We start from the raw sequence: 12,481 nt of genomic DNA on the forward strand, positions 1-12,481 counted from the left end.
CGTTTACATCTGGCTGTCGGGTTTGGGTCTAGGCAAGGCTGCGGAGAGCTTACTGCTGGGGGAACAATTACGACTTCACGCTTGCTAACCAAAAGGGCAACAGGCGCGGGAAGGTTCTGAAGTTGGCAGCTCGGCCGGCCGCGGTCGTCCTAAGCAGAGCACGCGGCAACCACGTGGGGGCAGGTGCAAAGGCCCCCCGGGCCCTTCCCTGGAGCATCTTCGCCGGCGCCATCCCTGCGGCGGGGGCGCGGTCTCAGGCCCAGGCCGGAGCCGCGAGGGCCGGTGCAGGGAGAGCGGCCGCCCAGGTGATGGAGCGGGGGCACGGCGGCCGCCAGGAGCCCGACCCCAGCCCTCATCCCGAGGAAGGGTCCAGGGCGCCCGCGGGCTCCTCGGGCTCCCCCCCCCCCGCCCTGCCCGACGGTTTCGGACCGTCCACGGGAGCCCAGAGGCTAGGGAAATGTGACGGGCGACCATAAATATGCAGAAGAGATGGAGTCCCAACGGCGGACGCCGGAGCAGCCGGGGCTCGCGGGGGTCGGGGATCTGGGGCCGGGCCCTGGCGGCCGGGGCGGCGCGGGCGGTGCCAGGACGGGGCGGGCGGCGCCGGCGCACTCCGGGCACCCAGCCTGCAAAAAGGGCCCCGCGCGGGCGGCCGCGCACCTCGCAGACGGCGGGCAGCGTCCGCAGCGAGCGCCGCCCCGGGGCCCCTCCGCCGCCCCGCCGCCGCCGAGCCTCCGCCCCGAGCCCCGGAGGCGGCCGCCCTCCCCGGCCGCGCGGCCCGGCGACATGGAGCCCGGCGCGGGGTCCCGGACGGCCGAGCCCGCCGCGCCTCGGGAAGCCCCCGCGCGCCACGCCGAGGGCCGGAAGAAGATGGCGGCGGCCGTGGCGGCGGCGGCCTCCCACGCGCCGCTGACGCAAACAGCGCGCGCCGGCCGGCGAGCCGCGGATGGCGGCGGCGGCGGCGGCGGCGGCGGCGGCCCGGGCTCCGGCGAGGGGCGGGGCGAGGCCGGGAGGGGGCCGGCCGGAGGCGGAGGCCGGGCGGGAGGCTGGAGGGAGGCGGCGGGGACAGTTTGTTGTGCTCGGAACATGGCGGGCGTCGGCGATGCGGCCGCCCCGGGAGAAGGCGGCGGTGGCGGCGCGGACGGCCGCGGCGAGGCGGAGCAGCCGGGAGGCGGCGGCGGCGGCGGCCACGGGCCCTCGCCGGCGCCCCAGCTCACGGAGACGCTGGGCTTCTACGAGAGCGACCGGCGGCGGGAGCGGCGCCGCAGCCGCGCAGGTGAGGCGGGCGGGCGGGCGGGCGGAGGCGCTAGGCCGCGCCGCGGGCGGGGGGGGGGGGGGCATCGCCGCGGCCGCAGCTGCCCCCGGGGCGGCCCGGGGCGCGGGCGCGCGGGGTCGGCGGCCGCTGACAGCCCGTCGGGCGGGGGCGGCGCGCGGCACCGCCGGCTCCGGACGCGGCTCTGCGGGGAGACCCCGGGGCGCGCCCCCGCTGGCGCCCGCCGCCCGCGCCCGCGGAGCCCCGAACCCAGACGCTCCCGGCGGCTCTGTTCCCGCTTCCCGTGCCAAGGTGACTTTCTCGTAGTGTATCTTAAGCGAACTTGAGCCGTAGGAACCTGTTCCCTCGCGCTCCAAATGCGTGCTCCCCGCCGGCAGCTGGCGGCGCGGCGAGGACCGTGAACTTCAGTACTTTTGCCCAGAACGGAAATACCGTCAGCTCTCTTCAAAATGTTACTTACCTGTGAACTTTTCCTAAACCGAAACTTAAGCCTCTTTTTTTTTTTTTTAAAAAAAAAAAAAGAAAATTAAAAAAAAGAAAAAGTTGGCCGTATAGGGAAAAGACGCCTTTGTAAATCCTTTTTTCGACGACCGCTTTGAAGCATGTTGTTAGAATATTATTTTGTAAGCAGTGGGATTCTGATTTTTTTGTTTGTTTTTTAGTGTAGGTTGCATTTGTATTTCATGTTATAGTTGCGTGTTAGGCTTAAAATGGGATTCTGAGATACGTGTTTCGGTGAGTAGAGTGATCACAACATTTACGTTTTTTACATGACTCTAAGTTTTAAAACAGCCGCTGAGCCATTAAATTTCTTCCAGAAAAAAAAAATTTTTTTTTTTTTTTTTGCTTCTGGTGGGCAGTCGGGGCTCCATTAGCCCTTATTGCCATCAGTTCCTGCAAATGAATGTTAAGTCCTAAAGCTGACTGCATCATTGATTGTACTTGGGTATTGAAAATATAGCAGCACTCAGATCCCAGAAGGTTGATCAGGTGAGATCCTTGTTGAATTTGCCAGTTTTCAGAACCAGGCGCAGGTTAGATTTTGAAGAGGTCTGGGTCTTTGAAATACTGAGTACAGACCGCCTCGTTCCGTCTTTTCCTATTAACCACATAAAAAAAATTCTCGATTCTGTTTGGTTTAGTTGTCCGTTAAATACTTGCTTTCAAGAGTATTTACTTTCTCAACGGGCAGGAAGTAAGTAAGGGTATTAAATCTCTCAGCTGTTTGTTTACTGACTTAGACTTCAATCTTAAAGACTCTCTGATGCAAATGGAAACAAGAGTGGCCAGGTTTCACAACAATGTCTTTAACATATTTCTGAGTTTTCAGGAAAGCCAATATTACAAAAGCCATTTTTGTTGTTTGCATGCATAGAAAATGAAGTTGTCAGAAGTCTTTTGATGAGCACAGATGTTAGACTTTTGGAGTAACCCCTAACACCCCTTCCCTGGCCCTTCCCAAGCCGGGTCTGAATACCTGGTACCAGGGGCTTCCTGAGACTTCACACTCGCATTCTTCATCAACGTGAGTTTCCGAGCGTGGTATAGTTAACATTGTTGAAAATTGGACTTTTAACCCATAATTGCAGAAAGTCTTTATCTGGGAGACACTTCCAGCGCTAGTTGTTGGGATAGCCCTCATGGTTTCCCTAATTCCATCAGTTTTGTTTGAGGAGAGATGATAGTGGCAACTGTCCAAGATCAAGACTTAGGTCTAAGAATCCCAGGACTATTTCGGCTGGGGGTTATAAGCCAGTGTTATTCCATGGGGGCCTCTAATTCTTTCCCCCAAGTGTCTGTCTCTGCTCTGCTAGTCACACAGCTCTTGCCCCTGCTAGCATCGACTCTGATGCCGCATTGGTTCCAGGCACACCCAGGAGATTAGAATTCTTTCAGCCGTTCTTAAACACCTAGGCTAAGCGGCTTGGCTTCACCTTGCTGTTTTGGCATCGCCCCTTTCTACTGCTCTGTAACCTTTCCCTCTCTAGTGCAGAGTTGAGAAAACTGTTCCCTAGGTGCTGGCCTGGCCAGAGGGCCTTTGAGTGCACCACCTAGTGTCATGTGGGAAGCATTTCTCCCTGAATCAAATGTCTTCCAAGCCTCTGTCTTTATACCTAAGGTGTTACTTGTCCATTAATTTTTTTTTTTTTTTTTAGTATAGTTGACACACAATGTTGCATTCGTTTCAGGTGTACAGCAGAGTGATTCAACATCCCTATAGGTTTTTCTGTGCTCACAAGTATAGCTACCATCTTCACCACACATACTTGTCTACTCTTTTTATTCTCGCACTGCCTCTGATACTCTAGTCCTCCTCTCCAGTTTAGGGCAACCTTTGTTTTTCCCTTTGAAAGTCATAATCTTAGTGTCTCAGTGGCCTAACCATCAGTTAGCTCCAAAATTCTCTTTGTTAAATCTCCCAAGGAATTTAAGAGTCTTTTGAATGTTTGTTGGCCTTTCCCAACAACGTAGGATTTCGTGAATGAACATACAGACTAGATGCTTATCAACACCCTCCCTATCTAAGTAAAATAATTCAAGACATAGTACTTGAGGTTAAATCTTTGCTTTATATCTATCTTTGTCCATTTTTATGTTTAGAAAATATACTTGATATTTATTTGTGTATGGGCAGTGTATGGTCACTGTTCTTGGACTCGGTATAGTGCAAAGCTACAGATTCATCTCTTCTGTTTTCTTTTGTCCCTACTCTTAAAAGTACTGCCAACTTCTATTATCCTTTTTTGACTTAAGCTCAGATAATAAGTACCTATTACCATAGTTTTGTATTATTCCCCAACTTACTCATCTGTAAAAGTCCTGAGGGGGAGAATTTCTGTATTACCATGTTCCCATTTAGGAATCTAGGCCCAGCAAGTCAACTTTGGACTAAGAATTAGGCAATCTATTCTTGGCTTGGTTTGGTTGTCAAGTTGCTTTTAGACTGTGTGCTTGCTTAGACTGCTTGCCTAATTCTTTTGGCTCTGTTTCATGGCTCCACTACTAAATAGTTCAGTATCTGAAGTACCTGAGTTGGCTCTAGTGTCCATGGAGACTTAACAGTGGAAGAATTGGTGTAAATTAAGCCTCATACCTACTGGTGAGGACGAAACAATACCTATATGATGCAGGTGTAAGAATATGCATAGGGTGAGGTGTTGCTTGTAAAACAGAAGAGCTTAAAGTAAGGTTAGGGTGGATAGTATCGTGTCTCACTTCAGTAGTGCTGTGGGGCCCATGTTTTTCCTTTTGTTTCAATGGTGACTCTCCACATCTAGAGCTTAATGCTTGTTTTCCGTCTCTTTTGCTGCTTTTCTCTTTCTTTACCCATTTTAGTCCTCTTGCTTTACCTCCATGAGGGAATGAGCAGAGGTGGGAAGAAAGCCTAAACCCCAAAAAGCCCAACTGAGCTCCTTTTCACAGTTCCCACAAAAGACTTCACGTGGGACAAAGGTTTTAACTGGTCAAATTCTCTATGCCCTATTATTTGTAAATTGAAAATTTAAATTCTTATTACAATTAATTTATTTTAACTAAAATACCATTTCATTTATCGATCCTTCTCCTCTATAGAATGTGTTACATGGTTATCCCCATGACCCCAAACTTATTCTAAGGATGGATATTAAAGGTTGTTATTCTGAAATTGTATTCTAGTCCATTTCTCACTTACAAAGGGAAGTAATGATGACTATAAAACTGGGAAGTTACTCGGAGTAACCACAACCCTGAGATAGGTTAAGTAAAATTAGCTTCTCTCTGACACACTGTTGCTCTGCTTTTTTAAAACTCTCACTTTATTGAACTAGTACGTGTAAATTGAGCAATGAAAAGTTATTCATTTTGGTCAGTTCAGTATCCTGGCTTTTTAAAATGTGTAACTCCATCCTAGTTTACCCTTCACAGTTCAGCCCTGGCTGCTCATTTGTGGCCCAGTTTGAGGAATGCTTGCATGAATCAGGTCTTTGGAAAGACTGAGCATTGACTGTCAAATTAGTGACATTCTGATCCCATTTTTAGTCCTTAGCCCTGTGACCTTGTGACCTTTGAAAAAGTCGCTGCTGTTTGTGTCCCTTTTTCCATATAAATGTATAAGTTTATGAATATCCTACCTATTCTTTTCTTCCCTAAATGAGACTATTTGTGAGCAGTTTCAGGATCTTAAAAACTTGAAGGGTACCTTTACTTTTATTTAACTTAGGAAGATAGAATCACTGATGTATTGATTTTGAATTCGCCTTGTACAACGGCATACCTCTGTGTTTGTGTAACAAACTTACGTGTAACATTTTCATATAACCTTAGTAAAGTTTATTACTATTTTACATTATTTAACACTATGGAGATTTGCATGTTTTATAATATTTTCTTTAAAAAAATTTTTTTTAAAGGTTTTATTTATTTATTCATGAGCAACACACAGACAGAGACAGAGAGAGAAGCAGAGACACAGGCAGAGGGAGAAGCAGGCTCAATGCAGGGAGCCCGAAGTGGGACTCGATCCCAGGTCTCCAGGATCACGCCCCGGGCTACAGGCGGCGCCATACTGCTGCGCCACCAGGGCTGCCCTATAATATTTTCTTAACAACCAGTATTACTTTCCAGTTTTTTGATGGTCAATGGTATTTTAAGGAAAATATATTTAGACATATTACTTACCATTTAAATATATTTATGATTACGCATTACGTTTAATTAATACTTCTGTTTCCTGGGTTCTTATTTCTAAAATGAACTATCCCAGAAGATAATTAAACATAATCTTCTTTTAGGGATGAGGAAGAAGCAACTTATACTATGCTTTTTCTCAATTTAAGATACCAGAACACAGAGCATTTCTGCAGTAAAAGATGAATGTTGATTAAAAATACTCTGGAGGAACTGATTTGGACTTATGATTGGGTGGCAAAGCTTAGTTCTTCTAATGTAGAAGCACTTGTTTATATTATAAATAAATATTTTAAAAAGACGTGCTGACGTTTCTTCTTTGTGAGAGCTAGATAAATGAACTAAAATCGGTTGAATCTAAAAAGTTAAGTCAGTGTTTGGAAAATAAACATTTGGGTTATTTTTATTTTGGAAAATAACTTGTTCTTAAAATATAAAAACAGATGTTTGGCATAACAAATGAGAGTGACTTTTGCTGAGAAGGAATAACATGGCACCACAGTATGGAAGAAGTTACGGTGGACTTAGCAGAATTCTTGAGGGGTGGTACCTGCAAGTTGAAGGAATAACAGTCTTTTTAGATAATTAGCTAGGCAGCTATACCCAGTATCACAGGACAAGTGAGTTCAGGCAAATCTGTAGAATGCTAGAGAACAGTGTTTGAAATAACAAGAACAAAAGCTGAACCACTTCGGAACAGAAGATTAAGTAGCATCCTACAAAGTATATCTATGGCTAGAGAAGGTGGGTGCAGCCGACCGAGCAGCAAGGCTAACTTACTAGCTCAGGCTGCAGGGAAAAGTAAGCCCCTTCTCTTTTGGTAAAGATCAAAGGGCTCTTTCTGGCTGGTTGAAGCCAGGTTAGGGCTAGGTTATCTTCTCTTGTGTGATTGTCCATAGATGGATACTAAATTATGGCATAGAGGAGAAAGCACTCTGACCTCCTGGTCAGAGATCCAGATCCTATTCCCAATTTACATCTCAGCCTCTCAGTGACTTTGGACAAGTGTCTTAACCTCCAGGATCCTCAGTTTCTTCATTTGTAAAACATAAACACATTCTCTGCTCTCCTTAGCGCTCAGAATTGTTGTGAGAATTTTTTTTTTTTAATTTTTATTTATTTATGATAGTCACATACAGAGAGAGAGAGAGGCAGAGACACAGGCAGAGGGAGAAGCAGGCTCCATGCACCGGGAGCCCGACGTGGGATTCGATCCCGGGTCTCCAGGATCGCGCCCTGGGCCAAAGGCAGGCGCTAAACCGCTGCGCCACCCAGGGATCCCTGTTGTGAGAATTTTATGAAATACTGGGTGCTAGACCTTTGTAAACTGCCTCTTGAAAAAAAAAAAAAAAAAAAAAAAAACTGCCTCTTGGCATAAAGTGGGAGGATCCTAATCCCTTAAGCAGGACAAGTTTTCCAGGAGTGGGAGAGAAGAAGGTAAGATGAAGCTTCCAAAATAGTTCACCCCATGAAGCTTGGTTCTTTTGTCAGTATTGCTTTAATGTATCTTTACAAACCATTCCCTAGCCCATCAGCAATGGTGTTAATTGTATGCAGGCACTTCCCCCAGACTCAGAACTCACTGGGGGCTGGACATTGGGAAGATCAGGATTCGTGGTGCCTGCTTTCAGACAGCTCATGAGCTGGTAAGGGAGCCAACTAGTTAACACTGTAACTTCATAAAAGTAAACCCAGGGTGCTGTATATGAAACACAGAGAAAGAAGAGGACGGGAGTGGTGGTCCCAGTTTTCTAGAAAGTACACAGTGACCCGTCTACAAAAATTACTTAAGACAGTGATAGGCAAAATAATCTAGTACCACCTGCACCCCATGTTCATAGTAGCAATGTCCACATTACCCAAAGTACGGAAAGAGCCCAGATTTCCATCAAGAGATGAATGGATAAAGAAGATGTGGTGTGTGTGTGTGTGTGTATTGCTCAGCAATAAAAAAGAATGAAATTTTGCCATTTGCAACAATGTGGACAGAACTAGAGGGTATTATTCTAAGAGAAATAAGTCAGAGGAAGAGAAATACCATATGATTTCACTCATATGTAGAATTTAAGAAACAAAACAGATGAACATAGGGGAAGGAAAGGAAAAATAAGATGAAAACAGAGGGAGAGGCAAACCATAAGAGACTCTTAACTCTAGGAAACAAACTGAGGGTTGCTGGAGGGGAGGAGATGGGAGATGGGGTAACTGGTGATGGGCATTAAGGAGGGCACTTGATGTTATGAGTACAGGGTGTTATATACAACTGATGAATCACTAAATTCTACCCCAGAAACTAAAAATACATAAATGTTAACTAAATTGAATTTAAATTAAAAAATAATAGCAATCTCATGCCAAAAAGCACATACTTTGAGAATAGAATGCCTGATTTTGAATTCTGGCTCGACCACTTTCTTCCTTTATGACCCTGGAAACCTCCTTAACCTCCCTATCCCTTGGTTTCTTCATCTGCAAACTGGATGTAACAGAAGAATATGCCTCATAGTTGTGAGAGCTGTGCAGTAAAAACATGTTTTTATCATTTTGATTTTTTTAAGTACATACTTTAAATTTTTCCATTGTGGAATTTAAATTGGTGTTTATGACTAAGATTCTTGAATTTCTAGAAGTAGAATCCTGACATGTCACTTCAATTTATAATATAGTTAAGACACTTTTGTAGGTATATGCTGTGTGACTTGTTTATAGAAAATTAGTTACTAGGTTAGTTTGTTAAATATACTTATTTGCAACATACCTTTTATCCTTGAAAACAGAATTGCAGAAGCAGCACCAGTAAACATTAGGGAACCACCAGACCAGAATTGGGTAATATGTCAGGTCCTGTGAAATTACTAGTGAAGAGTTCAAGACCTTGTGTCATGCTCTGCACTTGTCATGTGCTTTCATCAAATCCTCTCAGTCCTTTGGCCATCCTGTGTGGATGGCAGGCAGGTTCTAAAACTGCTCCAAGCCTTAGTTTTCTGTTCTGTGAAATTGAACTTTATGACTTGAGCAGGGTCACAGGACTCATGTGTGATAGGATGCCAGAAGCCCCTTTTGATCGCTAATCCCTGCTTTTCTTGTGGATCATAACAAAACTCTTATTATGGTAAAACTCGGTCAACTGCGTCATCACGGAAGACGCCACTGTGGAGGATAATTTTCTAAGTACATAAGGTAGAGCTATCTCTTTTGATTTAATTTTCTGTTTTAAATGTAAAATTCTGTATTAACCTGTTTCTGTATTTCCTTACACAGCTGACATACTAGCAGGCTGGCCAGCTTCCCTCCCTTCCCTTACTGTGAATAATGCAAGCATCCTTGTCCCATACCCCAGGGCACTCCATGGCTGTGCCTGCCACCATGGCACCCTGTCCTTTTAGGGCAGAGGTTCAGATATGTGTTAGGTTACTTTACATTCACTTAGACACACATATACACGACATAGACACTCCTTATCTTCAGTGGCTGCTGCATCCAGTGAGGTGCCAGATCTTGTCATTCTTTCCCCTCTCACTCTCCCGTCTCAGAAAATTCTGTCTCAGTCACAGGCTGTTTTCTCAAGAATCTGGTGTTCTCTGCTTTTGCCACTTCTGATTTCTGATTCTGTTTTTGTTCTCTCTCTGCCACACTCCTCCTTGTGTTTTTTTTTCCCCTCCTTCTCCTCTCATAGTCTTTCAGCAAGTATTTGTTGAACACCTGTGACGTGCTGTACCCCAACGATGCCAAGTGAAGGACAAAACCAACCCCAAAACCTAGTATGGTATGGGTGGAGGGAAGCACAGGGTAGGATAGACGCTGTGCCAAGCCAGTGGAGAAAGGCTGCATTCCGTTTGGAAGACCTGGGGATGGCTTCCCAGAGCAGGCGCCTGTGCGTTTTCACCTGTGGGAAACTGGAAGCGAATTCTTGGGACAACAGACCTTGTGAACTGACTGCCCTGTTTGCAAGACATGAGAAGTAGTGTAACTAGAGAACTCTGACCTAAGAGACTCAGCGGAGGCAGGTGTGAGGCACAACTGAAAACCTAGCAGGGAGCCAAGTTGTAAAGGATCCAGTGTCCCCACTGCTGAGGTGGAGGGCCTGGCCCACAGGTGGCAGCACTGAAGGGGGGCTGGGCTGCTGCTGGCCTGTGAGCATGTGGCTCTGGCTGCCTGGCGGGGCCAGGACTGATGGGAGAAGAGATGGAAGGAGGGCATCAGTCAGGAAGCTTAGGTGGGAACTGTAGGGAGATGAAAAGGACCAAACTCAGGTGACAGATAGAGACGGGGGAGGGAGGGCTAAGTTAATCAATGTGCCAGAGAACGAATCAATGAGACTTAGTGAGGAGAGAGGGCCAGTAGCATCGAGTTTCCGACATACACTGTGTCACTGGCAGTGCACGAGCTAAAGCCAGGGCTGCAGGAGAGGGTGGATTGAAGGGCAAGATCTTGAGCTCCATTTGCAGGTTTAAAGGTGGGGCTGTGGGGGAGCTCCAGGTAGAGTGGCCCAAAGGCAGCTGGGAATACACGTACAGGTTCCTGGGGTCAGATACGGTGACTTTAGGATTCAAATGATGGCTTTAACCTTAGATTGTCCAAGGAGAATATATATATAGGAAAAAGAGAAAAGAAGAAGACACTCCAGGGAATATAGCCGTAAAGAATGGCTGACATTTTACTGTTACTGGTGCTTTGTTAGGACACAGTGACTGGAACACTGAACCTGCAAACGCTTACAGTCAGGTGGAGGGGAGAAGCCACCCAAGACACCCAGTTCCAAAAAGTTGGGCCATTTGAGAGGGGAGCGCTTGAGGGTGGAGGGTGGCAGGAGAGGGGACGGGAATCATGATGACATGACCTTTGGGGCTCACTGGTATCAGCGAAAGGTAGTGCAAGTACAATCTCTCCTGCCTTTGGAGAGGCCTGTTTTTACATGAAAGGATTAGTATTTATGACATTTATTGATATATATCAGCTAAGCAGAACATCCTTTGCTTTCTAATTGGAAACTGAATATATATGCATATATATATTTAAAATTTTATTTGAGAAAGACACAGAGCACAAGGAAGAGGACAGGGAGAGGGGGAGAGAAGGAGAAGCAGACTCCCCACTGAGCAGGGAGCCCAATGATATGGGGCTCGGTCGCAGCCACCCAGGTGCCCCAAGAGTATAATTTTTATCTTTCACTGGTTTGGCTGTTCTTGTTTGCAGCTCAAAAGGCTCTTTTTCTCCGCTTCAAACAGCAGATCACATTCTGTATCTAGCCAGCCTACAGTATATTAGAAAGTTCCCGATCAAAAATTTTACTCTGCATGGATTTGGTGATACCAAGGCCTTCTAATCTGAACATCTATTAATATGTGAGCGATACAGTTCACCTCTGGCGTCCATGGCTTCAACTGTAAACGTCCCAAAAGCATGATGCTGGCAGTGCATTTGACGATTCGGCCTGCCCTGTGCACGGCAGGAGTGGGTGGAAGTCTGCTCTTCTCTCCGTCTGTTTCAATCCCCAGATCTCTCTCGTGGTATCACCAACCCTCCAGAGAGATGATGAATCTGGAATTTAAAGAAATGTGTGCATGCATGTGTGTATTTTCTCTGTACTGTGACCTCGGTACACGTACAAGCCATTTGACCTGGTACTCAGAGAACTAGCCATCTGTTCGGTGCTGGAGGAAGTAAGCTGTCTTAGGCCCACTGAGAGGTAGTAAGTCTCCGTCTGGGTCTTCCTGAGGGCTTCTCAAGGGTGTTTTTGACCACAGGATCTTCCGTATACCTACAGACTTTACATCCTAGCACTCACATAAGATGCAATTCCCTGAGTCAGTCCTTATAAATGAAATCCACCTTCCCTCTTTGTCATTTTTTTGGAGGGAACACCAACACTGCATTTGGTAAAAGGACTACAAGGGCCAGCTCAGAGCAAAGAGGACAGATGGAAACTTTTGGTGTCCTGACTTCTGGAAGAGGGCTTGGCCTCATGGGTGGTAAGAATAGTAAGGTAATGTGAGTTAGGGGTCCAGAAAAGTCAGTGAGATGATGGGTTGTCAGGGAAGCACGCGCAACCTTAGATTCTTATCTCAGAGACTCCAGTTAGAGCCAAGGGAAAAGTACTCAACTTCCTTTGGCCTTACTTTCATTTGAGATGGAATGATTCTGGGTGAATTTGTTCTGGAGGAACAGAGAGAGCCGGTGGATAAATCCAAGGAAAGGGAAGTCTTTCAGATCTTGTTGAGGTTCTACTTTGTATGACTTAGTATGATTATTTTGTTGGTAAGCCTTCACCTAGGGGACTGGCATTTTTTAGATAGTTTTGCAGGCTCTCTGAGACTGAAGAAGGAAGAATTTGCACTGGTATCAGTGTAGTTCACCCAGGATGGTTTTTGGACCTGAGCAATGCCTGTTTAGGTGACTTGGCTCCCTCTTAGCATATAGAATCATTCATAGGTGTAGATGTATGGATATACGTATATGTATCTATCAGCATATAATATTCATATTACATATACTTGATCTCTACTCTTTTTACCCCTCTTCTGTCTATCAGTCCAGGTC

General features: G+C 46.5%; 1 protein-coding gene across 2 annotated transcripts in view; it reads left to right on the forward strand.

Moving 5' to 3' along the window:
• The first annotated feature begins 1,071 nt into the window (after positions 1-1,071).
• TAPT1 (transmembrane anterior posterior transformation 1) overlaps positions 1,072-12,481 on the forward strand; it is a 64,932-nt gene continuing 53,522 nt past the window's right edge. Inside the window, exon 1 of one of the 2 annotated variants that reach the window (XM_072804877.1) lies at positions 1,072-1,276. In XM_072804877.1, the coding sequence (XP_072660978.1) occupies positions 1,087-1,276 (190 nt within the window). In that variant the 5' untranslated portion in view covers positions 1,072-1,086. The remainder of the gene's footprint in view (positions 1,277-12,481) is intronic. The other variant, XM_072804885.1, reaches the window with a different exon arrangement.

This window comes from Canis lupus, chromosome 2, assembly GCF_048164855.1.
Source record: "Canis lupus baileyi chromosome 2, mCanLup2.hap1, whole genome shotgun sequence".
In the NCBI taxonomy this organism is placed as follows: Eukaryota; Metazoa; Chordata; class Mammalia; order Carnivora; family Canidae; genus Canis; species Canis lupus.